Here is a 26,453-nt window from a genome sequence, read left to right on the forward strand (position 1 = left end):
TGCTAACAACTTAGAGCTTATGCTGTCAGGTGTTTTGTTCTATTTATGCCAACACATGCATTTTTTGTTGTGCATGAATACGATCGGATTATATTCAGTTTGCTACACTTCAATATTTTCTCACTTAACAATATAATCATATTTCTTTGTAGGTCAAACATATCTGTCTTAGTCTTTAAATGGCTGCATGTTCTTTAAATGGCTGCATACTAATTATTGAATGGTAATTTAATCAACCAATCTCCCTAATGAGTTTTTTATTTTTATTTTATTTTTTCTTATCTTACCTCTAAACTCCTGGTGTGTTTGACTTGTTGTATCTATAATGTAATGCCTAAAAGGATCATAATAATTCAGGTCAGAGAGGTTATACACTTAAAATTTTAGACGATATTGATAAATTTTATTCCAATTAAAAAAAAGAAAGACTAGTCCAAACAAATATTAGTACTTTGATTCCTCCCTCTTTCTGTGTGTGTGTGTGTGTGTGTGTGTGTGTATGCTCTTAAAGAAGTGACTATTTTTGTATATTTATTAAAAATATTTTCTTTGCGCACTCTCCCTCTGGGGAGCAAGCAGCTCATGTCATTTCTTTCACTCACTTCTTCCCTCACAGGCACACATCTCTTAAACTCTAAGGGTCCCCACAGAGACTTGCAGCCAGGGAGAAATGGGCAGGAGCAGCTTGCCCAAGTCTAATTCCATGAACCTGTCCCCAAGGCTCCTTTTCACTGGCTTCCCAGTGGGCTAAGGGAGCCCTGTCTAGGCTCTCCAGTTGCTTCTATGCTAAGCCCTTCCTTGTTTTACTGTCCCCAGCTTTAATAAATGGACCCTCAAAGTCACCTGAACTGGTATTAGGAAAACTTCCCTACATGAAGTTAAGAATACCCACCCACCACCATTTATTTTTTTATCCTTACCTGAGAACATTTTATTCATTGCTTTTGGAGAGAGAGGAAGGGAGAGAAACACTGATTCGAGAGAGAAACATCAGTTGATTACCTCCCATATGTACCCAGGCTGGGGATCAAACCCGCAGCCTAGGTATGTGCCCCGACTAGGAATGGAACCTGCAACCTTTCAGTTACCAAATGATGTTCCACACAACTGAGCCACACCAGCCAGGGCAAGAATTGACTATTTTTAAATAAAACAGGGTTTTAAATCAGGAATGACTTTAATTTTGTCATTTGCTGTTTTATTGTCTGAGACTGTCTTAGTCAGTTTGGGCTGTTATATCAGAATAGGATAGACTTAAATAACAAACATTTATTTCTCACAGTTCTAGAAGCTGGAAGGCCATGGTTAGAGTGTCAGCATGGTTGTGTTCTTAACGAAGACTTTCCTGGTTTGCAGAGAGAGCTCTGGTCACCTTATCTCCTTACCAGGGCACTAATCCTTTAATGGGGTCTCTATTGTCATGACCGAATCAAGCCTTAAATACCTCCTAAAGGCCTCACCTCCAAATAATCATTATACTGGAGATTAGGGTGTCAACATACAAATTTTGGTGCAGGGGAGAACGGGAGGAATACAAACATTTAGTCTAGAGCAGCGATAATCAATTTTCTTTTGACCCATCATCATAGTAAATTAAATAAATGGATTTACTAATATTTAAATTTATTACAGTCCTATAAATAATTTTGATAGGTCATAATTTTTGAAAGTGTACCTAGAGCTTATTTGCTCATGTTTTATTTATGATTTTATATTAATATTAATGTTATAATGAGCAATTATTCTGTCTTAGGTATCAGTAATAGTGTTATATTGACTTTTGAAAATGAAAAAGAGAGAAAAACAAATGCCAGGTATAATATGATCTTGACATTATTTGTTTTAGAAATCTGTGTATAATTTACCTCAATATGACCTTTCGACTGCCACTCTTTTATAATTTACCTTATCTGAAAGTATCTGTTATGGATTGAATTATGTCCCTCCCCAATAGATAATGTTGAAGTCCTAATGCTCAGTATCTCAGAATGTGACCTAATTTGGAAATAGGGTCATAGCAGATATAATTACAAGTTAAGATGAGGTCATACTGGATTAGGGTGGGCCCTTTATCCATTATAACTGCTGTCCTTGTAAGAAGACAGAAGACAATGTAAAGGCAGACACACAGGGAGAAGACAGCCATGTAATGACAGGGGCAGAGAATGGAGTGATACAGCTGCAAGCTTTGATTTCATGGCTACCAGCAGAAGCTTGAAAGAGGCAAGGAAGGATCCTCCCCTACAGGTTTCAGAGGCAGCATGGCCCTGCCAACACCTTAATTTCAGACCCTAGAACTGTGAGAGCATAAATTTGTTTTAGGCCATCCAGTTTGTGGTAATTTGAGTGGAAGCCCTAGGAAACTAATACAGTATGTATTTCACTTAGCTTTTCAAATTTACACAACATAGGGTCATACAGAATGTTGTGGATATCTTGTCTTCATCCTTAATTTTTCAGTTGATTCTTTTTGCTGTTTCTTTTGTTAACATGGTTTCCTATATTTTTTATCTACCTCACCAAGTTAGTTCTTGAATTTATTCTGTTTTTTATTGTATCTGACTTCATCATTGTAATTCCCTTTTCTACTTTTCTGAGAAAGAAAACAAAGTAAATCTAACTTTTTTCTTTCATTTGAGTTCTTTTGTTTAATATTCAGTGGAAAGTTTTCAACGGTGTTAAGTTTTTCTTTGAGCTTATCTTTTCTTTTTGAAGATTTTATTTATATATTTTTTTTAGAAAGAGGGAGAAAAATATAGAATCAGTTGCCTCTCACATGCCCACGATCAGGGACTTGGCCCACAACCCAGGCATGTGCCCTGGCTGGAAATTGAACCGGCAGCCTTTTGGTTTGTGGGATGACACCCACCACACTGAGCCACAATGGTCAAGTGGCTCGGCAAAATGGTCAATGGTCAACGGTCAACAAAAGCTTAACTTTTGTTGGAGTTGTTTTTAAAAAAATTCAACTGAGTAAAAATCAAATTGGCTCTGTTGAGCAATTCATAAATGGCATGGCATCCCATCTAGCAAACAGAAGGGCACTCTAGGGATTGTACAGAATGGAAAGTTTTTAATAGGAAGAAAGGTGGGGAAAGGGTGCTATTAAGAAAAGAAAGGATCATTTTTAGAACGAGACATCTTTTGAGAGGAGGGAAATGGCAAAGGTTTTTATCTTGGAGATTGCCTTATTTTTCCTTCTTCCCTCCCTCCCTCTCTTCCTTCCTTAACTTATTTTCTTTAATTGTTGTTCGAGTATAGTTGTCTCCATTTTCTCCCCACCACTGCCCCCCACTCAACCCATCCCCAGCGCCCACCCTTGATCCTACCCCCTTTTGGCTTTGTCCATGTGTCCTTTATACCTGTTCCTTGACAACCTTTCTCCTCTCCGCTCCCCTTATCCCCTCCCTACTGCCTTCTGGTTGCTGTCAGTTTATATTTTATTTTGATGTCTCTGGTTGTATTTTCCTTCCTTTTTCGTTTTGTTGATTAGGTCCCACTTATAGGTGATATCACCTGGTATTTCTCTTTCACCACCTGACTTATTTCACTTAACTTATTTCACTTAACATAATGCTTTCCAGATCCATCTTGAAGGGTAGGAGCTCCTTCTTTCTTTCTGCTGCGTAGTATTTCATTGTGTAAATGTACCACATGCTTAGTATTCCATTGTAAATGTGCCATTTACTGATGGGCACTTAGATTGCTTCCAGCACATGGCTATTGTAAATTGTGCTGCTATGAACATTGGGGTGCATAGGTTCTTTTGAATCAGTTTTTCAGGATTCTTTTTTTAAAATATATTTTATCGATTATGCCATTACACTTGTCCCATTCCCCCCTTCACTCCCCTCCACCCTGCACACCCCTCCTCCACCATTCCTCCCCCTTTTGTTCATGTCCAAGTGTCACAAGTTCTTTAGATTCTGTATTTCCCATAGTATTCCTGCCCTCCCCCCATCTATTTTCTGCCTACTGTCTATGCTACTTATTCTCTGTACCTTCTCCCCCTTCTCCTCCTCCCACTCCCCTGTTGCTAACCCTCCATGTGATCTCCATTTCTATGTTTCTGCTCCTGATCTAGCTGTCCTCTTAGTTTGCTTTTGTTTTAGGTGTGGTTGTTAATAACTGTGAGTTTGCTGTCCTTTCACTGTTCATATTTTTATCTTTTTTTCTTAGGTAAGCCCCTTTAACATCTCATATAATAAGGGCTTGGTGATGATGAACTCCTTGAATTTGACCTTGTCTGAGGAGCACTTTACCTGCCCTTCCATTCTAAATGAAAGCTTTGCCGAATAGAGCAATCTTGGCTGTAGGTCTCTGGATTTCATGACTTGGAATACTTCTTTCCAGCCCCTTCTTGCCTGTAAGGTCTCTTTGGAGAAATCAGCTGACAGTCTGATGGGCACTCCTTTGTAGGTAACTGTCATCTTATCTCCTGCTGTTTCTAGAATTCTCTCCTTCATTTTAATCTTGGCTAATGTAATTATGATGTGCCTTGGTGTGTTCCTTCTTGGGTCCAACTTGTTTGGGACTCTCTGAGCTTCCTGTATTTCCTGGAAGTCTATTTCTTTTGCCAGACTGGGGAAGTTCTCCTTTATTATTTGTTCAAATAAGTTTTCCACTCGTGGCTGTTCCTCTTCCTCTTCTGGTACCCCTATAATTCAGATGTTGGAACGTTTAAAGATGTCCTGGAGGTTCCTAAGCCTCTCCTCATTTTTTTGAATTCTTGATTCTTCCTTCTTTTCTGTTTGGTTGTTTCTTTCTTCCTTCTGGTCCACTCCCTTGATTTGAGTCCCAGGTTCCTTTCCATCAGTATTGGTTTCCTGTGCATTTCCCTTCATTTCAATCAGTTTAGCCTTCATATGTTCTTCTAATTTGTGACTAAAATCATCCAGTTCTGTGAGCACTCTGATCACCAGTGGTTTGAACTGTGCATCTGAAATGTTGGCTATTTCTTGGCCACTTAGAATTATAGGCTCTGAGGCTTTGAGCTATTCTTGAGTCATAATGTTTGGTCCCTTCGCACCTGTTATGTATGAGGGTCAGAGCCTTAGGTGTTCACCAGGGCTGGGCGACCCAGTTGCTGGGTTGTGATGCTGTATGTGGGGGCGGGGTCGGAGAATGGCTCTACTCTCTCTCAGATTTCTGTCCCTTCTCTGGCTTTCCACAAGCAAATTGGGCCCCTCTGGTGCTAGTTCCCGGTTGTGTAGGCCCGTGTACTCTCCAGGACCCTGTGGGTCTCTCCAATGAACTCTCTGTGGGCCTGGGAGCTTCTCCTGGCCCCTCGGCCCCGAGAAAGTCTTTCCAGTTGGTGTTTTTAGGCTCTAAAACCCGTTGCTGGGGCACTAGACTGAGCGGTCTGTCTCACTGTTCGCTCCTATGCTTGGTTTATCTGCATGCGAATGTGTGACTGCAGTCAGCCAGCTGCCCTGCACCCTCACTGGGTCCACCCGTCACTGCCCCACGCCTGGGATCCACCAACTGCCTCCTCTTCTGCTCCTGGGTCGGTGGGACCGAACAATCTTTCCAGCCGGACCCCTCTCCGCTGCTGACTCCACCCCTCTTACCAGTCTGGCTGAATGGTTCACTGTTGTCGGACTTCCCTACAGTTCAATTTTCATGGTTTTGGCTGCATTTTTGTTACTAAAACTTTGCTGTCTTTAAACTTAGTTGTGGGAGGGGGCACAGTGCTTCCACCTACGTCTACATCTTGGCCAGAAGTTCCAGTTTTTCAGGATTCTTAGGGTATAATCCTACTAGCAGTGTAATTTCCTCGTCAAAAGGCAGTTTCATTTTTAGTTTTCTGAGAAAAATTCCATACTGTTTTTCAGAGTGGAAGCACCAGTCTACATTCCCAACAGTGTAGTAGGGTTCCCTTTTCTTCATAACTTTTCCAGCACTAGTTGTTTATTGATTTGTTAATGATGGCCATTAACAAATGGTGTAAAGTGGTACATCATTTTGGTTTTAATTTGTATCTCTCTGGTGGCTAGTGATGCTGAGCATCCTTTCATATGTCCCTGGGCTCTCTGTATGTCCTCCTTGGAGAAGTGTCTGTTCAGGTCCTGTGTCCATTTTTAATTGTCATGTTTCTCTTCCTGAAGTGGAGTTGTATGAGTTCTTTATATATTTTGGAGATCAAACCCTTGAACCAGGTATCATTGGCAAATATATTTTACCATGTGGTTGGTTCCCTTTTCATTTTGCTGATGTTTTCTTTAGCCATGCAGAAGCTTTTAATATGATGAAGTCCCATTTGTTTATTCTTTCCTGTATGTCCCTTGCTCTAGAGGACATATCAGTGACAATGTTGCTGCCTGGAATATCTGAGATTTTCCTTCTATGTTCTCCTCTAGGACTTTAATAGTCTTATGACTTGTATTTAAGTCTTTTATCCATCTTGAGTTTATTTTTGTGTATGGTATAAGTTGGTGGTCAGGTTTCATTGTTTTGCATATAGCTGTCCAGGTCTCTCAACACCTGGAGAGAGAGGTGTTGAAGAGGCTATTTTTACTCTATTTTATGGTTCTGTCCCCTTTGTTAAATATTAATTGACCATAGAGACTTGGGTTTATCTCTGGATTCTCTATCAAATCGGTTATTCTTTTTAAAAAAACATTTTATTTATTTATCTTTAGAGGGGAAGGGAAGGAAAGAGGGAGAGAAATATCAGTGTATGGTTACCTCTCGTGCATCCCCTGCTGGGAACTCTCCTGCAACCTAGGCATGTGCCCTGACTGAGAATTGAACTTCAATCCTTTGGTTCACAGGCCCGCACTCAATCCACTGAGCTACATCAGCCAGGGCAGGTTATTCTTTAAAAATGTTTTAAAATATATTTTATTGATTATGCTATTACAGTTCTCCCATTTTTTCTCCCCTTTATTCCCTTCTGCCCTGTACTCCGCTCCCACCAGCATTCTCAGCCCCCTTAAGTCATGTCCACGGGTCATACATACAAGTTCTTTGGCTTCTCCAGGTCCTATATTATTCTTAACCTTTCCCTGTCTATTTTGTACCTACCAATTATGCTTCTTATTCCCTGTGCCTTTTCCTCCATTCTACCCCCACCCTTCCCTGCTGATAATCCTCCACGTGATCTCCATTTCTGTGATTCTTCTCCTATTCTAGTTGTTTGCTTAGTTTCTTTTTTCTTTCTTTTTTTTAGGTTCAGTTGTTAATAGCTGTGAGCTGTGAGTTTGTTGTCATTTTACTGTTTATGTTTTTTGATCTTCTTTTTCTTAGATTGATGCGAACCCCAGCCCAAGGGGTCCGTATGTTGCGACAAACAAATTCACATGAATTACAGAAGTCCTGTGGAGAAAAAAGGACAGCATGGCCACTCTCTGAGTGAGAGAGGGCACCAGTCCCTCCCTGGACAGGCTTTTATTGCTTTTCTGGGCACATTACATTGAGGTTGGTCTTCATTTACTATGCACAGGTGCACTTTAGATGGTTACCTTTTACAGATAACAAAGGAGTGGATGTTGCTAATTACATCAAAGAAGGATATTTGCCACAAGGGGAAAAGTGGTTGAACTGGTTACAATCTTCCTTGGGAGGTTTAGCATGGATTTTAGGAAGTTACTTTAAAGATATGCAGTAAACATTTGCTGCCTCAATTCAGGGTAAGGGAGATTTATCAAAAAGCAAGTCTCAAAGCAGCCTAGGTACAATACAGGCCTGATTCCCCACAGGAGAACCTATCATCCGTGGGTGTGGGTCCTATACGTAGCCTCACTGTCCATTGGTTTTCCCAGTCGGGGACTGGGTTACATTCCCCATGCCAGGCAGAATGGTTCCTATATTAGATAAGTCCATTTAACATTTCATATAATAACGGCTTAGTGATGATGAACCCTTTAACTTGACTTTGTCTGGGAAGCGTTTTATCTGCCCTTCTAATCCAAATGGTATCTTTGCTGGTAGAGAAATCTTGGGTGTAGGTCTTTGCCTTTCATGACTTTGAACACTTCTTTCCAGCCCCTTCTTGCCTGCAAGGTTTCTTTTGAGAAATCAGCTGATAATCTAGTGGGATCTCCTTTGTAGGTAACTGTCTCCTTTTCTCTTGCTGCTTTTAAGATTCTCTCCTTATTTTTAATCTTGGGTAATGTAATTATGATGTGCCTTGGTGTGTTTCTCCCTGGGTCCAACTTGTCTGGGACTCTCTGAGCTTCCTGGACCTCCTGGAAGTCTATTTCCTTTGCCAGATTGGGGAAGTTCTCCTTCATTGTGTTTTCAAATAAGTTTTCAATTTCTTGTTTTTTCCTTTTCTCCTTCTGGCACCCCTATGATTCAGATGTTGGAACATTTAGAGATGTCCTGGAGATTCCTAAGCTGCTCCTCATTTTTTTTGAATTCTTGCTTCTTCATTCTGTTCTGGTTGAATGTTTATTTCTTCCTTCTGCTCCACACCATTGAGTTGAGTCCCGGTTTCCTTCCCTTCACTGTTGGTTCCCTGTACATTTTCCTTTATTTCACTTTTCATAGCCTTCGCTTTATCCTCTGTTTTGCAACCATACTCAACTATTTTTGTGAGTATCCTTATTACCATTGTTTAAACTATGCATATGATAGGTTGGCTGTCTCTTTGCTTAGTTGTGTTTTTCTAGAGTTTTGATTTCTTCTTTCATTTTGGCCATATTTTTTTTGTCTCCGTGAGCCTGTTACTAGTAAAGGAGTGGAGCCTTACGTATTTGCTATGCGGGGGGCGGGGGGAGGGGGGCAATCCATGTGGTTGCCTATATGTGGGAGGAGGGGTCAGAGAGGGAACAGTGCTGCTTGCTTGGCTACCCACAAGCAAATTGGGCCCTTCTAGTGCTGATTCCTAGGTGGGTGGTTTTGTGTACGTTCTCTAATGAACTCCTTCGTGAGGCTGGAAGTTTCTCCTGCTGCCGCAGTCCCCACAGGTTTTTTCAGTAAGAGGTTTTGAGGCTTTATTCGCCCACACTGGAACACTGGGTTGCAGGGTCTGTCTGGTTTCCCAGTTGTTACTCCTGGTTTATTGGTCTGCAAATGTGGGTCTGCCTGATTCGCCAGCCACCACCCTGCCTGCCCAGGTTCTCCAGCCACCACCTTGCCATGAGTCTTCTCCATCCTGCTGCCCGTCTCCACTTTTTCTGTCTGAATGAATGTTTCTTCTTTAACTCCTTGGTTGTCAGAGATGCATGCAGTTTGGTGTTCTAGCAGTTCTGGTTCTTTTTTGTTTTTAAATTTGTTGTCCTTCATTTGGTTGTGCGAGGAGCAAAGTGTATCTCCCTATTCCTCCATCTTGCCCAGAAGTTCAGATTGCCTGTTCTTTAAATGGTGTAGGAAGTAAAGTGAAATGGAGTTGGCCCACAGGACAGATTACTACTGGTACTTGACCAGAAAATTTCAGATTAGATGATTAAGGTTACCTTTCTGGAAGAGGCTGAAACTGCATTTAGATCAGGTATTACAGTATTTTGCTGTGTATAGTGCTGTCATGTATATTGCATACCTATGATTTTGGCCCATACTTTCAGAAAAAAAATCTTGAGTTTTAATTTTTTAATTCATTTTCTTACTTATGTATATTTAGAAACAAAACCAATTGTTGTACCTCCAGGATAATATTTTGCATACAGGTATCACTGTTGTTTTCCAGAGTTACGCTTTTAATGCATAAGCATAAATAAAAGAATTAAGAACATTTATATAGATATGGAATTAGTACTACCCATGTATAATGTGTATCCTTATTTTTCCCTCGTAAATTTGGCAAAAGAATGCACATTATACACACCAAAATACAGCAAATTGTGGGGGGAAGAAGAAAGATTAATAAGAGAAAATAACCAAGTTTAATACATAGATACACATGGGAACCCTTCATAACAGAAGGTGGTTCAGAGACAGACAAGGAAAATGAGGAAGGTAAGCATTCTGAGTTAGTAGTAATATTAGGCACCTTGGGGCTTCAGAGAGGCATTGCAAGGTGATAAGAACAGATATTCTGTAGTTAAAAGTTTGCCCTGCCCTATAGATCATAAAAAATTGTTTCTAGTGATTACTCTTATTATGGGAAATGCCCCTAATTGATATTTCTTAAGGGAGAGGTTTCTTCTGAGCCTGCAGGGTCTTGATTACCTTCAGCTCAAAATAATCACCTCCCAAAGTGGCACTTCTTGGGGAAGTCTGTTCTGAACTTCTACAAAATCTAGGTTGGGTATCATGGGCTTTTAGTATCAGTGATGTCATTATGAACCTGTGACTTTCTCTTTAACAGAGTTAAACAATTTTGATGTGAAATGTTTTATCATTATTTAGCATGTGTTTTTACTATGTGGTTTTGTTTTCACTTAACACTGTTTAGGAGAAAATTTTTTAAGTTCCTAAGTGATTGGGTTTTGTTGCTGTTGTTGTTGTATTTTTAATTTCATTACATTGTACTTAGTGCGATTGGTTATATTTTGCTTTATGAAACACAAATTTTCTTGTGGATTAATAAATCAATTTTTGAAAATGGTCCATGAATGTTTAAATAGGAGTATATACTTTTGTTTGTAGGGTATAAATCTTAGTTGATAGCTATATATCTTCATATTGGATCAGCTGTAGTAATGATCTTATTTTATAAGGTTCTCTCCATCAGAGTTTACAGACTGGCTAACATGGTGTTATTTAGCCCATAGATGTGCATTGCTTGCCATGCATTGTGTTGGCCTGCATAATATTAAAAATCTAACATTGATTAAAAAGTTGCCAACATGTAAGAATTTGGAGATATTATATACATAAGTGGATTTCTAGTTTCCTTAGGTCTTATTTGAGTTCCTTAAGCTCATATTCCCTTTTGCCTCTAGGCTTTGAACAGGTTGTTTGTTCCCTTTATCTTGAAGGCTGTCTCTACTCCCTTTTCCTGGCTTAGTCTTATTCATCCTTTCTGTCTCAGTGTTACAGTCAGCACCTTACAGAAGCCTGCCTTCTTCTCTCAGGACTAGCTAAAGATGTATGAACAGCAAATAAACATATGAAAATATGCTAAATTTTTTCAGTCATTTGGGAAATGCAAATAAAAATCACACTGCAGTACTGCTACAAACCTAGTAAAATAACACAGACTGACTATACTGAGTACTGGCAAGTATGTGGAGCAACTAGAATCCTCATACACCACCAGTGGATTATGTAAAATGGCAAGAACACTTTGAATAGTTTAGCAGTTTCTTTAAAAAGTTAAACAGACTCGCCACCTTGCAGCTCTCTACCACTGCACTGTGCAGACCTGCCCTTTCCTATGCCAGGAACTGACTGGCACCATGCCCTACCAATACCTAGCACTGACTCAGGAGCAAAAGAAGGAGCTAACATTGCTCAGTGCATTGTGGCTCCAGGCAAGGGCATCCTGGCTGCATATGAGTCCCCTGGGAGCATTACCAAGTGGTCCATTGGTGCTGAGAGCACCAGGGAGAACCAGCACTTCTGCTGCCAGCTGCTGCTCCCTGAAGATGACTGCACAAATTCCTGCATTGGGAGTGTCATCCTGTTCAATGAGCTACTGTATCAGAAGACATGATGGGCATCCCTTCCCCCAAGTTATCAAATTCAAGGGTGGTGCTGTGGGCATCAAGGTAGATAAGGGCGTGGTGCCCCTGGCAGGAACAAATGGGGAGATTACTACCCAATGGCTGGATGGGCTGTCAGAGCACTGTGCCCAACACAAGAAGGATGGAGCTAACTTTGCCAAGTGTTGCTGTGTGCTGAAGATTGGGGAACACACCCCCTCAGCCCTCACCATCATGGAAAATACCAATGTTCTGGCCCAATATGCCTACACTTGCCAGCAGAATGGCATCGTGCCCATTGTGGAGCCTGAGATCCTCCCTGCTAGGGACCATGACTTGTAGTGCTGTCAGTACATAACTGAAAAGGTGCTGACAGTACATAACTGTTATAATTTATAAGGCTCTGAGTAACCACTACATCTACCTGGAAGACACCTTGCTGAAGCCCAATATGGTCACCCCGGCCATACCTGTACCCAGAAATTTTCTAATGAGATTGCCATGGCAACTGTCAGTGCCCTGCATTGCACAGTGCCCTCTGCTGTCCCTGGGATCACCTTCCTATCTGGAGGTCAGAGTGAGGAAGCATCCATCAACCTCAATACAATCAACAAGGGCCTCCTGCTGAAGCCATGGGCACTGACCTTGTCCTATGGCCGAGCCCTGCAGGCCTCTGCCCTAAAGGCCTGGGATGGGAAGGAAAACGTGAAGGCTGCCCAGGAGGAATATGTCAAATGAGCACTGGCCAACAGCCTCGCCTGCCAAGGAAAGTACACCCCAAGTGGTCAGGCCAGGGATGCAGCCAGCGAATCCCTCTTCGTCTCCAACCAGCCTCCTAAGCAGAGGTTTTCTAAGTCTGCCCCCTCAACAGTCCAGGCCCTGCCCCCTCCCACACTCACTATTGAAGAGCGGGTCTCATCAGTGGCTCCAGGCTTTTCTTTCCCACTCTTGCCTCCCTTGTGACATTGGTGTGTGGTATTGTCTGTATATACTGAGTTCAGTGCTTCTTCCAGCCCACTGCCAATAAATGACTGTTTAAGGAGGAGGGAAAAAATAGTTAAACATACACTTACCATATTGTATACCCATTTCACTCCTAGGTATTTACCATGAGAAAGAAAGCATATGTCTGTAAGGAGACTTGTACATGAGTGTTTATACAGCTTTATTTGTTAATAGCTGAACACTGGACACAATCCAAATGTCCGTCAGCGAGAGGATAAACTAACTGGTATCTTCTTGAAAGTTCTAAGTCAATAATAAAACGAATGGAGTATTGATACATGTTACAACACATATGAATTTCAAAATAAGTATGCTGAATAAAGAACCCAGATCAAAAGGAATACATGCTAATCCATTTATATAGAATTTTTGAAAGTTTAAAGTATAGTGACAGAAAGTACCTGGGGGAGGCGGGAGGACAGAGGGCGGAGATTACAAAGGGGCATGATAGATATATTTGTTATCTTGATTGTGTTGATGGCTTCATGGGTGTATACATTGCAAAACTGATCAAATTGTGTGCAGTTTATTGTCTATCAGTTATACTCCAATAAAGGAATTTTTAAAAAACCACCTAGAGAGTGTGTTAGACTTCCATAATTATTATTACTCCCCAGCCTCCATCAGTGGGAATCTCTAACTGCTTTTCTTTTGTCAAAAACAAATGCTTCTTGTTTGGGCCAGTTGTTCTGTCAGTCCTTTGGCACCCGGGGCACATTTTCAGCCTCCTTCTGCAGAAGTCTGCTAATTCCAGGTTCTAAAAGAAGCCCAAGACAATTCTAAAGTGGCTCACATTTTTTAACTGGGAAACACCTTGATAAGCCACCAGTGACGGTACAGCTACTTTGTAATTACAGTCTTCTGTTCTGTTGTGGGTTACTTCAATCAAATGCTAGTCTTCAGATTTCTCAGGTTAGAAGTCAGATAACCATTCCATAGAGTCTCTACTCTCCAAAAGACAGATATCAGGTTTACAGAGTGATATCCTTGAAGCCCTTTCCTTACTAGTAGAGGTGGGGTTAAAGCACCAATCTGCCCCTCTTTGATTTTAGAGTTTATTGAGAGCTCTCTCTAAAGAAATTCCTTGTTCCAACAATTTCCATCTCTTTAGATCGAAGCCCTCTTCACCTCCACCCTTCAAAAAAAACAATACTCATAGGTGGGTAACTAGCTAACTATTGTAAAAATTCCATTGCAGATTTTGTCCGTGTGCTTCAGTACTTCATTTTGCATTGTGTAAGTAGTTGGCAGACAAGCCTTGGAGCCTCAGCTAAGACTGAGACTGTGTATCTGCATATCCTGTTATCTGTGCTATTAATAGAACTTTTCTGAACTCCGATTTAATTAAAAGTGTACTTTGCTTGAGATTAGTAAAATTGTGGTAGCTCCACTTTTCACTTTGTCCTTATTTTCTGGTATTGGGCATATATTTTTATTGATACTTTGGGGACTCTAGCCATTCCCTAGTTTCATAATGGGTGGAATTTCCTATAATAATTGTTATTAAAATTTTTTAAATTTATATTTTACTACATTATTTCAGTTATCCCAATTTTCCCCCTTTGCATGCCTCCACCCTGTACCCACCATTCCCTCAGGCAATCCCCATACCGTTCCTTGTTCATGTCCATGGGTGTAAGTTCTTTGGCTACTCCATTTCTTATTCTGTACTTTACATCCCCAAGGCTATTCTGTAACCACCTATTTCTACTTCTGAATCCCCTCACCGCTTTACACATTCCCCCCCCCACTCCTCTCCCATCTAGCAACCATCAAAACATGCTCTGTATCCATAATTCTGTCTCTGTTCTTGTTTGCTTAGTTTTTAAGATTCAATTGTTGATAGATATGTATTTTTTGCCATTTTATTGTTTATAGTTTTAATCCTTTTTTGACTTTTTAATTTTAATTATATTTTATTGATCATGCTATTACAGCTATTCTTACTTTTCCCCATATGTCCTCTACCACCCAGTACCACCTACTCTCCTTCAGGCAGTCCCCCCATCATTGTTCAGGTTCATGGGTATTGTGCATAAAGTTGTTGGCTACTCCATTTCCTATACTGTACTTACATCCCAGGGCTATTCTGTTACTACCCAATTGTAGTCTTCTTTTTTTCTTTTTTAAAGATTTTATTGTTTTATTTTTAAATAGAGTGGAAGGCAGGAAGAAAGAGAGGGAGAGAAGCATCAATGTGTGGTTGCCTCTCACATGCCTACTGGGCATCTGGCCCGCAACCCAGGCACATGCCCTGACTGGGCATTGAACTGGCGACTCTTTGGTTCAAATGCCCACGCTCAATCCACTGAGCCACACCAGCCAGGGGCGATTGTACTTCTTAGTCCTTTCACCTTTTCAGCTCTTACCCCAAACCCTCCTCCCATCTGGCAACCATTAGAATACTCTCCATATCCATGATCCTGTCTATGTTCTTCTTGTTTGCTTAGTTTGTTTTTTAGATTGAACTATTGATAGATACGTATTTGTTGTCATTTTATTCATAGTTTTGATTTTTTTTCTTAAATAAGTCCCTTTAACATTTCAAATAATAACGGTTTGGTGATAACAAACTCTAGTTTTTTCTTGTCTGGGAAGTTCTTTATTTGCCCTTAATTCTAAATGATAGCTTTGCAGGGTAGAGCAGTCTTGGCTGTGGGTCCTCGCTTTTTGTAACTTTGGATATTTCTTGCGAATCCTTTCTAGCTTGCAAAGTTTCTTTTGAGAAATCAGCTGACAGTCTTATGGGAATTTCCCATAGGTAAATAACTTCTTTTTTCTTGCTGCTTTTAAGATTCTCTCTTTATCGTTAACCTTTGACATTTTAATTATGATGTGTGTTGAAGTGGGCTTCTTTGCATCCATCTTGTTTGGGACTCTGTGCTTCCTGGACTTGATGTCTATTTCCTTCACCAAATTAGGGAAGTTTTCTTACATTATTTTTTTCAAGTAGATTTCCAATTTCTTGCTCTTTTTTTCTTCTTCTGATGCCCCTATGATGCGAATGTTGGAACATTTGAAGTTGCCCCAGAGGCTGCAACTTCCATTTTTTTTGGATTCTCTTTCTTGTTGTTGTTCTAATTGGTTGTTTTTTGCTTCCTGGTGTTGTAAATCATTAATTTGATTATTGGCTTCATCCTGTCTACTGTTGTTTCCCTGTAAATTGTTCTTATTTCATTTAGTGTATCCTTTGTTTCTGACTAGATCCATTTAATGTTGTTGAGGTCCTCGCTAAGTTCCTCGAGCATCCTTATAACCAGTGTTTTGTACTCTGCATCTGACAGATTGCTTATCTCCATTTTATTTAGTTCTTTTGCTGGAATTTTGACCTGCTCTTTCATTTGGGCTGTGTTTCTTATCTCCTCATTTTGGCAGCCTCCCTGTGTTTGTTTCTATGTATTAGGTAGAGCTGCTATGAATCCCTGTCTTGGTAGAGTGGTCTAATGTAGTAGGTATCCTGTAAGGTCTTGTGGTACAGCCTCCTCTATCACCCAAGCGGTGTACTTAAGGTGCACCCTTTGTGTGGGCTGAGTAATCCCTCCTCTAGTAGTTGAGCCTTGATTGCTGTTGGCTGGTCAATGGAGGGTTTTTTCCAGGCCAGACAGCTTCAAGGACTGGCTGTGATCACTGACCACTAACTTCCATCCTCCATGGAGGATCAGCTGTGCAGGGCAGGGTAGTAGTGCTCCCATGTGGTCTGTAGCTGTCTGCTGAATATGAGGCTCTGGGGTTTCCCAGTTGGTGCAGGGTAAGGTCAGTCTCCACCTGTGTTTTTCCAGGGGCACCCTGCGTGAGCTACAAAGCATTCTGCAGATGGCTTCTGCTTGTGCGGGGCTTGGAGGTTTCCAGGTGAAGCCAAGCTGTGAACCTAGGCTGGCTGCTGCTAATGACAGGTTTGGGACCACTTACTAAGTGGTCCCAGGGATTGGGGCTGGCTGAGGTTAGCTAATGCTTTTTGAAAGAATTTAGGAAGTTGTGAAGCATGAGCCAAGACCAGCCACTCATATGGAAAAGCCACTGTTAACAGCTTAGGTGGGTCCATAATTTGGATGGAGTAGAGTGTCTCTTGATCTCTAGGGAGGGACAGACAGTGTTGATGGAATCTCTGATATGTCACCTACCTGCGGGTTCTGTGGTTCTATGGCAGGAGGGTTCAGAAAAGGGGCAGTGGCCTCTGTCCTTTTTTCAGTCTGGGAGAAAACTGTCTGTCCCCCAGCCTTTGCCATGATGCCAGACCCTTCACTTCCTTCCCGTATGCCACTGGTGCTTTTCAAGCCACTTCTCAGCACTGGAACTTAGAGTGAGTGAATCTGAGTAAGTCCTGTGGTTCATTAAGAGGAACTGCTTGGGATTCTAGAAGTTTCTTCCACCAACTCAGTCCCCACTGGTTTTTGCAGCCTGAAGTCGTGGGGACTTATCTTCCTGGCCCTGGAATCCTGGGCCAGGAGATGGTGTAAGGGGCTGGTATGGTGTTGGGACTCCTTGCTCTACCACAGAGCAATTTTTCTACCACATGTGGGTGTGGAACCAGCCTGTTCTGTATCGGTACTCCTCCTACCAGTCTGGATATGTGGATTCTCTAATTCCATAGTTTTTGGATTTTTATTCTTTTTTTTTTTTGATGGGTCTGGGTGATGGTTGATCTATAGTTTAGTTGTAATTTTGCTGTGGTTTTGTAAAAAGGCAAGCTGTGTATAGCTGTGCCACTATCTTGACCAGAAGTACAAATCAATATTTGTGTTTTCTTTTTATTATTGTTCATAAATTTTAGGGAAGGAAGTAAACATAATTGTTCTTTCTTCCTTTTTCTTCCTTTTTTTTTTGTGAACTGAAATCCCCTGTGTTAAAAGTTTTTAAAAATGCACGGTGATATAACAGCTGTCACAACACTAAGTAACAAATTGTTTTGAATGAGATTAAAGACAACGAAGTGCTACTGGAGCCAAATGAAGGAAAAACTAAATGAACTTTGCTTGTTAAAGAACATTTTCAATGCAGTGTGTTGATGTAATAACTTCACTGGTGTGGGAAGAGTCCTTTAGAAGGTGGTTGCTGCAATTCAGTTGAGAGAAAATGATAGTCTGCTCTAGTAGTAGATGGACTGCTCTGGTAGTGTGCTCTAGAGGTAGAAGTGGGATATAGCATTTAAGTATTTAGAAGGTAAAATGCTATGGGACATATGTTTGCTTGGGTATGAGGGATGGGGGAGGAGTAGGAGTCCAGGATGCTGTCCAGGTTTATCATCATCTTCTTTTTTTAGTGTATACCCAAAGACATTTTTTTATACTTTTGAGAGAGAGAGAGAAATATTGATGTCAGACAGAAGCAGTGATTGGTTACCTTCCATGCATACTTGGACTGGGGAATCACATGCACCCAGGCCCAGGACCAGACCCGCAACCGAGGTATATGACCTCATCAGGAATCAAACCTGCGACCTTTCAATTACAGAGCGATGCTCCAACCAACTGAGCCATACCAGCCAGAGCTGTCCAGATTTATCTTGATCTGCTGTGTGAATAGTATTGTACTCACTGAGACGAGAATAGCAGATTTGATGAAGATAGTGCTTAGTTTTTTAATTATGCGTGGTCCATTCAGGCAGATGTTTTCAGTAGGCAACCCAAAACTGAGAAAGAGATGGGCTGGAGATTTAAGATCTAAGATCTTTATATTTATTTCAAATTGGTAAATAGGCTTATAAGTTGGGATCCTTTTCTTTTATATTTTATGACATGCATGTTAAGCTTACGCAGAAAGAGCTACTTGTCAAATAACAGGCTATCTGGAAGTGTTTTATTTGACATATCTTACTTGTAGTGTTATGGATGTGAAATTCAACCTAATTGATGCATGTTATTTTCATGGCATTTAGAAATCCATTGTAAGGAAACACTTTATGGAATTTAGCCTTTCTTCTGTTGATTGACATTGAATTTGTTTCCAGTTTTTATCAATGCTACTATGTTCATAACATTAGGAAATTCCCCTGTGTGTCAACACATGTGTAACAGCTAGGAAGTAGAACTACCAGATGGAAGTGTATGTGCACCTTCAGATATTGCTGAATTTCTTTATTTTTTAAAAATAATTTATTTATTTATTTTCAGAGAGAGGGAAAAGGAGGGAGAAAAAGAGGAAGAGAAACATCAGTGTGTGGGAGATACATCAAGATATTCAATACATTGATCACTTGCCTCTCACAGGCCCGCAACTAGAGACCTGGCCTGCAACCTAGGCATGTGTCCCAACTGGGAATCGAACCAGTAACCTTTTGGTTTGTGGGCTGGTCCTCAGTTCACTGAGCCATACCAGCCAGTGCCAGTTGTTTTATAAAGAGGTTATTTAAACATATACTCCCCACTACTTATGTATGAGACTGTACATTTCATATATTCTCTCCTGTGTTTCATATCCTTTCCTAAATTTGACATTTCAGACTTTACAATTTTTGCCAATCTAATGGGTATGAAATGGTAGCTTGTGATTTTAAATTTGTTTCTTAATTGCTAGTGAATTTGAACATCTTTTCTTGTTAATAGTCTATCCATATTTCCTCTTCTATAAGTTGCCTGTTCATATTTCCTCCCTACTTTCTATTAGTCTCTTTGTTCTTTCGTTTTGATATGTAGAATTTTGTGCGGATGTTCTAATTCTTTCTCAATGAAAATCTCTCCTTCCAACTTGTAGTTTGTTGTCACATTTTTATAGTTCTTATTTTTCTCCACCTTGAAACTTTACCTTCTGTGACTTGAGACTTAAAATTTACTGCTTCATAAAATACACTTATCATTTTGCACATATATATATTTATATGTATATTATTTTCCTTAAAAATAAAGCTATTTTTATCTTTTATGCATAAAAAATCTATTAGATCAATAATATTGAACAGACATACATTTGAAAGTATTTTAAAATTATAAATGCTCTTGATATAGACATCAGCAAGTTTGTTTTTTCTTAAATATAATCTATTTTTAAAAGTAGCTTTAAGTTCACAGAAAACTTGAGCAAAAAGGGTAGAGAATCCCTGTATTCTCCCCATTCCCACATAGTTCAACTTCCCCCACTGTTTACATCGGACATTAAGTGGTACCTTTGTTATAATCAATGAACCTATTTCAACACATCATTATGGCCCAAAGTTCATCATTTATGTAGAGTTCACTCTTGGTGTGTACATTCTCTAGGTTTTAACAAATGCATAATGATATGCACTCACCATTGTAGTGATATACATAATAGATTCACAGCCCTAAAATCCTCTGTGCTCTGGTAACTCATCCCCTGCTCTCCCTTAATTCTTGGAAACCACTGATGTTTTCATATTTTTGCCTTTTATAGAGTGTTATATACTTGAAATCATATAGATAGTATGTTTTTTCAGATAGTCTTATTTCACTTAGTAATATGTATTTAAGTTTCTTATGTGTTTTTTCATGGCTCAGTAACTCATTTCTGCCCTGACTAATGTGGCTCATCATTGGCCTGCATATCAAAGGGTCACTGGTTCAATTCTCCATCAGGGCGCATGCCTGGGTTTCGGGCCAGGTCCCCAGTAGGGGATGCTCAAAAGGCAGCCACACATTGATGTTTCTCTCCCTCTCTTTCTCCCCTGCCTTCCCTTCTCTAAAAATAAAATAAATAAAATCTTTGTAAAAAAACCCCTTCATTTCTTATTAGTGTTGAATGATATTCTGTTGTCTGGTAAAACTTACTTATCTGTTCACTTTGCAAAAACATCTTGTTTGCTTCCAAGTTCTGGCAGTTATGAATAAAGCTGCTATATATATATCCCTGTACAGGTTTTTATATGGACATGTTTTCAACTTATTTGGGTAAATAACTGAGGAGCACAATTACTGGGTTGTACGGGCAGAGTATGTTTAGTTTTACAAGAAACCCCCAACGTGTTTTCCAATGTGACTGCGCCATTTTGAATTCACTCCAAAATGTTGCTCCACATTCTCACCAATGCTTGGTATTGTCAGTATTCTGGAATTTGGTCATTCTAATAGGTATGCAGTGGTATCTTAATATTGTTTTAATTTGCATTTCTCTTTTGACATATGATGTAGAGCTTCTTTTCATCTGTTTATTTGTCATCTGTATATCTTCTTTAGCAAGATGTGTTTTAAGGTCTTAAAACTCTAGATACAGTATCGTGTCATCAGCAAATAAAGACAGTTTTACTTCTTCCTTTCCAATTTGGATGCTTTTTATGTCTTTTTGTCTGATTGCTGTGGCTGGGACTTCTAGTACTATGTTGAATAAGAGAGGTGAAAGCAGCCTTCCCTGTGTTGTTCCTGATCTTAAGGGGAATGCTTGTAGTGTTTGCCTGTTGAGTATGATATGGGCAGTGAGTTTGTCACATATGACCTTTATTAAGTTTAGGTATGTTCCTTCTATTCCCCCTTTTCTGAGAGTTTATATCATAAATGGATGCTGGATTTTATTAAATTATTTTTCTGCATCTATAGATATGATCATGTGTTTTTATACTTCATTTTGTTTATGTGGTAAATCACATTTATTGATTTGTGAATGTTGTACCAACCTTATGTTCCCAGAATAAATCCCACTTTATTATGGTGTGTGTTCTTTTTTAATGTATTGCTGTATTCTGTTTGCTAATTTTGATGAGGATTTAACGTCTGTGTTCATCAGAGATATTGGTCTATAGTTTTCTTTCTATGTAGTGTCTTTATGTGGTTTTGGAATTAGGACAATGCTGGCCTCATAAAATGAGTTTGGGAACCTTCTTTCTCTTGAAATCTTTGCAATAGTTTGAGTAGGAGAGGTGTTAGTTCTCAGGATGTTTAGTAAAATTCACCTGCGAAGCCACCCAGTCCAAGGCTTTTGTTTGTTGGGAGTTTTTTGATTACTGCTTCAATTTTATTAGGTGTAATCTGTCTATTCATATTCTCTGATTCACGCTGATTTAGTTTTAAAAGATTGTGTATTTCTAGGAATTTATTTCATCCAGGTTGTCCAGTTTGTTGATACATAGTTGTTCATAATACTTTCTTATAATCTTTTGTGTTTCTTTGGTGTCAGTTATTTCTCCTCATTGGTTTCTGATGTAATTTATTTGGGTTTATTTTATTTATTTGTGGACATTGTTATTTGATTGTAATATAATTTTCATGTGTCGTGAGATATTTTTCTTTTGATTTTTTCAACCACTTTAAAATATAAAAAACATTTTTAGCTCATGGACTGTACAGAAGGTGATTGGCCAGGCTTGCCTGACATACTGTAGTTTGCTAACCCTTGTTCATAGCAATGCTGTGAGACTCTGCTGACTACTTTATGTTTTTTCCCCTTTCTTTTAACAGTATGTTATGTTTTGCTTATTTTGCTACTTAATTATGTTTGCTTTCACTGTTAATGTGTGTAAGCATCAAACTAATAATTTTCAGTTAATTTTAATTAAAAAAATTTAAATTAGATTTTAAGCTATAGTCAGTAGGATGTCTATACTACTTTCCTCTTTAATACATTGGACATTAATAAAATTATATGCTCAGTAAATATTTGGAAAGAGAGTGCCTGCCATCTCATATTTAAAGGTTAATATATAGATTGTTTTATTTCATTTATTTATCCATTTATTAACATTTCAGAATAATTATCTTGCATTAATGAATTTATTTACTTATCTTTAGAGAGAGAAGAATGGGAGAGATAGGGAAAGAAACATCTATGTTTTGGTTGCCTCTTGTACATATCCTGTCCTGGGACCAAACCTGCAACCCAGGCATGTGCCTTGATCTGGGAACGAACTGGCAACCTTTCACCTGCAGGATGAGGCCCAACCACCTGAGCCACACCAGTCAGAGCTTTTTTCTTTTAATACTAAGGAATATTCAGCAATTAACCAGGCTGCCTTAGACACTAGTACTCACTCACCTGTTGCTACAAATTTTCACACACCTTAGATGACCAAAGACAGAGAATTTTTAGAGAAGGTAAAATATTCAAGAACCTGCAATATAAACTTTCAGATCCTTTGAACATATGATTATGAAGGGCTTATTTATTTAGAGAGAGGGCAAAGGAGAGAGAAAGAGGGAGAGAAATATGGATGTGTGAGAGAAGTATCTATCAGTTTGCCTCTTGTATACCCCCAACCAGGAAGTTGGCCTGCAACCCAGGCATGTGCCCTAGATTGGAACCAGAAACCAGAGACCTCTTGGTTTGCATCCCAGTGCTCAATCCACTGAGCCACACCAGCCAGGTTATTTTTTATTTTTATTTTTAAATTTTAATATGCTTTATTTTTGGAGTAGTTTTAGATTTACAGTAAAATTGCAAAGAAAGGATTAGTTTCCATATTCTCATACCTAAACTTAAAATGTTAAAATTTCAACATTTTAAGAAATTGTAGAGTTTTATTTTCAAATGACAGCTAAAGCATTTTTCATCTCAGTTTTGCACATAATTCTTACCTCTCTTCAAAAGTGTTATTTCACAAAATTATTATAATTGCACAGTGAAGTAAGGTTGAGAAATGTATATGCATTTTCTGCCAAATTACAGTAATGCCACTTAACAATGAGTAATTGGTTGAACTAGGACATTAAGACCTTACAATGGCTGCATGTCTATGACATTACGGGGTGATAGGAACTTTCAGCTCCAGTATGATCTTATGGGACCACCAATGAAGAATATATGTGTGGTCTGATGTTGACTGAAAAAAAGGATGTTATGCCTCACGTGATTGTATGTTTAATTGAAACCAATGACTAAATCAAATCTGAAGTTGGTCATTTCAGCTGATTTGCTTAAAAGAAATTGAAGTTAAGCTATGGCTGGTGTGGCTCATAGATTGAATGCCAGCCTGTGAACCAAAAGGTTGCCGGTTCAATTCCCAGACATGCCTGGGTTGCAGGCCAGGTTCCCTGTTGGGGGCATGCAGGAGACAATCTCATCCATGCTTCTCTGACACATTGATGTTTCTCTCCCTCTCTTATCTCCCTCCCTTTACCTTTCTCTAAAAATACATAAATAAAATCTTTTTAAAAAAAGAAATTAAACTTTGAGTCAAACTGAATTATATAATGGTTGAAAGTAAAAACAAAGAGAGTTTTTGACAGAGTAAAGATTGTGGAGTTTTTTTCTAGAGTCAACAAACAATTTGAGTGTCTATACTGCTGCTGGGAGCTCAGAGTAGCGAGAAAAGTGAACACTGATAGAGATATGCCTGAGACTGAGTGGGTGGAGGACAGGACTCCAGGAGGGCCCACTTCATAGGATGGTGATGTCTAAACTTTTCTTTTTTCTCAGTGTTAGTTTGAAAAATTACTTTAAAATGTATGGTTATTGCAAATATTAAAATAATTTAGAAGTATCTGTAGTAAGTAGTATAAATCCCTGTTTCTACACTCTGCATGCTAATCTCCTTCTTCAGAGTTATATTTATTAGGTTGGTATATGTTTCCAGATTTTTTTCCTATGCATATACCACGAAGGTTTTTCTCCTCCTACCCCCACAAAAATGGACTCACACTATGTTTAATGTTGGTTGCCAAGGATGCTTTGCTGTTTGGTTAGTTATAGTCTGTTGAATATAAATCTGAATTTTTGTAAGACTCAACACCTAGAATTTTTTGCATTTAAAAAAACATGGTAAATAGTTCTAATTAGTATTACTAAATTGAACAATATAAGTGCTTTGAGTATATCAGCCTAATGTGTTCTCTCAATTCCTTAAAAACTCATAGTACCTATTGTATGATTATGAATATATTTCAACCTAAGGTAATTATTACTTTGTATGAAGTATAATTTTTGAGCATTCATCTCTATGCTTTTTACTTAGTAATTTTTCAGAAGTAAAGTATACCTTTAAACTTGTAAAATAACCTATTTTACATGTAATTTTTCTAGGGCTGCTTTGGAAGAAGTAGAAGGAGACGTGGCAGAATTAGAACTAAAACTTGATAAGGTAAATAATACTTTTTAAACTTTTTAAAACATTAATTCTTGTTTTCCATAAATAATAAGTTGTGACTATAACACTAGCTGGTTCACATTATTTCTTTTGTCTCTGTGAGGATAAATGCTTATTATCCCAATTTTACACACGAGGTAATTGAAGCTAGAAATAATAAGTAGCTCGTTGAAAACCTAATCTAATACCACAGCAAGATTTTGAATGGTGTCTGATATTAAAGCTCACTATATACAAAGACTGCACAGAAAAATTCCAACCATTGTTAATATGAGAACAGTTTGTATAAATAACATTGATGTAACCTGGCAGCCAAGGGGAGTGGACTGGAATGCGCATGTGTGAATAATGACAACTTCACTGTACTAGTCAGTGGAGTCAGTAGGCACCTTTGAGTGAGCATATGTACTGTGTGGTCACTGCATTCAAAATGACTGAGTAGAGCAGTGAAATATGCATGAAATTTTGTGTTAAGCTTGAACAGTCCTCTGTGGAAACTATTTGGATGATACAGAAGGTCGCTGCTGTGGGCAACTGGTGATTAGTAGCTTCCTCATGATAACAGCCCTGCTCATGCAACACATCTTGTGCTGAGTTTTTTGGTGAAACATCAAATCACCCAGGTGACTCAGTGCCACTACAGCCCAAATTTAGTGCCCTGTGACTTCTGGCTTTTTCCAAAACTAAAAACCTTTGAAAGGGAAGAGATGTCAGACTGTCACTGAGATTCAGGAAAATACAACAGGGCAGCTGATGGTAATTGGGAGAACTGTGTGAGATTCCATAGTGCCTCCTTTGGAGGGGGCTGAGGCATCATTGTCCTATGTACAATGTTTCTTGTATCTTCTTCAACAAATGTCTCTATTTTTCATATCACATGGCTGGATACTTTCTGCACAGATCTCATATTCTTTATATTGTTGGAAGTTTGTTTCCTTTTTTCTCCATCAAAAAGATTGTAACTATCTTTTTTTGATGCCCAGTGGATTTCATACATAACCTACTATTCCTGTTTATAAATTTGGGTGTGGCCATACTCATGTTCAAATATAAGATGACGTTTGACTCCTGGGCATGGCTAACAGTGTGGTGATTCCAAGGAGGGGTGGGGAGTATGAGGGGACTAAATGGTAATGGAAAAAATACAATTAAAAAATAAAACTCATTTTCAAAAGCAGTTTTCAGAAATGCTTAATATATACTTAATAATTAATATTAAGTGATCATATTCTCTGTAAGGGTAAATGTACATTGATTATTATCTTCTATATTAATTATTGATAATCTTTTTTTACTTCTACATAAGAAACATTATCTGCTATATAACAGGCAGAAATATGAGAATGACTAATACCTGGCTTCTGATCTTAAGTAACCATTATTCAGTGAAATATCTCAAAATTTCTGGAGATAAATGATGAACAGATATATAATTTGAAATTTCTTTTGAAAAAAATTTCTATTTATATAATTACTATTGTAAATGCTAATACTGTGTAAAGCAGTGCTTCTGAAACCTTACTGTGCATAGATTCCTATCACCCAGGATCTTGTGAAAATACAGGTCTCGATTCCGTAAGTTTGGGGTATCTAAGAGTCTGTATTTTTAACCAGACCGCAGGTGATACCTGTGCTGTTGCTCCAGGGCTGCACTTTGAGTAGCAAGGGTAAAAAAATATGTTAATTAGGCTGAAAGTTTTCAAATGTTTTGAAATTTGAAGTACATATGTATCTAATGTAAATAGGATAGAACGGATATAAAGCAACATTATTATTTATATATATCAAACAAAAATTTTAGAACATATTTAGTAATAAGTTATTCTTCTGTGTAGTACTCTATAGTTTTCAAAGCACTTTGTCATACGATATGTTTTTGGATTTTTACAATAATCCTCGGAGGTAGGTGGAACAGATAACATTATTTCCATTTTAGAGATGAGGATACCAAACAA

General features: G+C 38.9%; 1 protein-coding gene and 1 pseudogene across 6 annotated transcripts in view; both read left to right on the forward strand.

Moving 5' to 3' along the window:
- ACAP2 (ArfGAP with coiled-coil, ankyrin repeat and PH domains 2) overlaps positions 1-26,453 on the forward strand; it is a 143,186-nt gene that overhangs the window by 13,595 nt on the left and 103,138 nt on the right. For all 6 annotated transcript variants that reach the window (XM_037037658.1, XM_037037659.1, XM_037037662.1 and 3 more), the window contains one exon: positions 24,435-24,492. In XM_037037658.1, the coding sequence (XP_036893553.1) occupies positions 24,435-24,492 (58 nt within the window). Of the gene's footprint in view, positions 1-24,434; positions 24,493-26,453 lie in introns of those variants that run through there.
- Positions 10,981-14,035, forward strand: LOC118980936 (fructose-bisphosphate aldolase A-like; annotated as a pseudogene).

Source organism: Sturnira hondurensis, unplaced genomic scaffold, assembly GCF_014824575.4.
Source record: "Sturnira hondurensis isolate 20B ecotype Veracruz unplaced genomic scaffold, ASM1482457v3 Scaffold0023357, whole genome shotgun sequence".
Lineage (NCBI taxonomy): Eukaryota > Metazoa > Chordata > Mammalia > Chiroptera > Phyllostomidae > Sturnira > Sturnira hondurensis.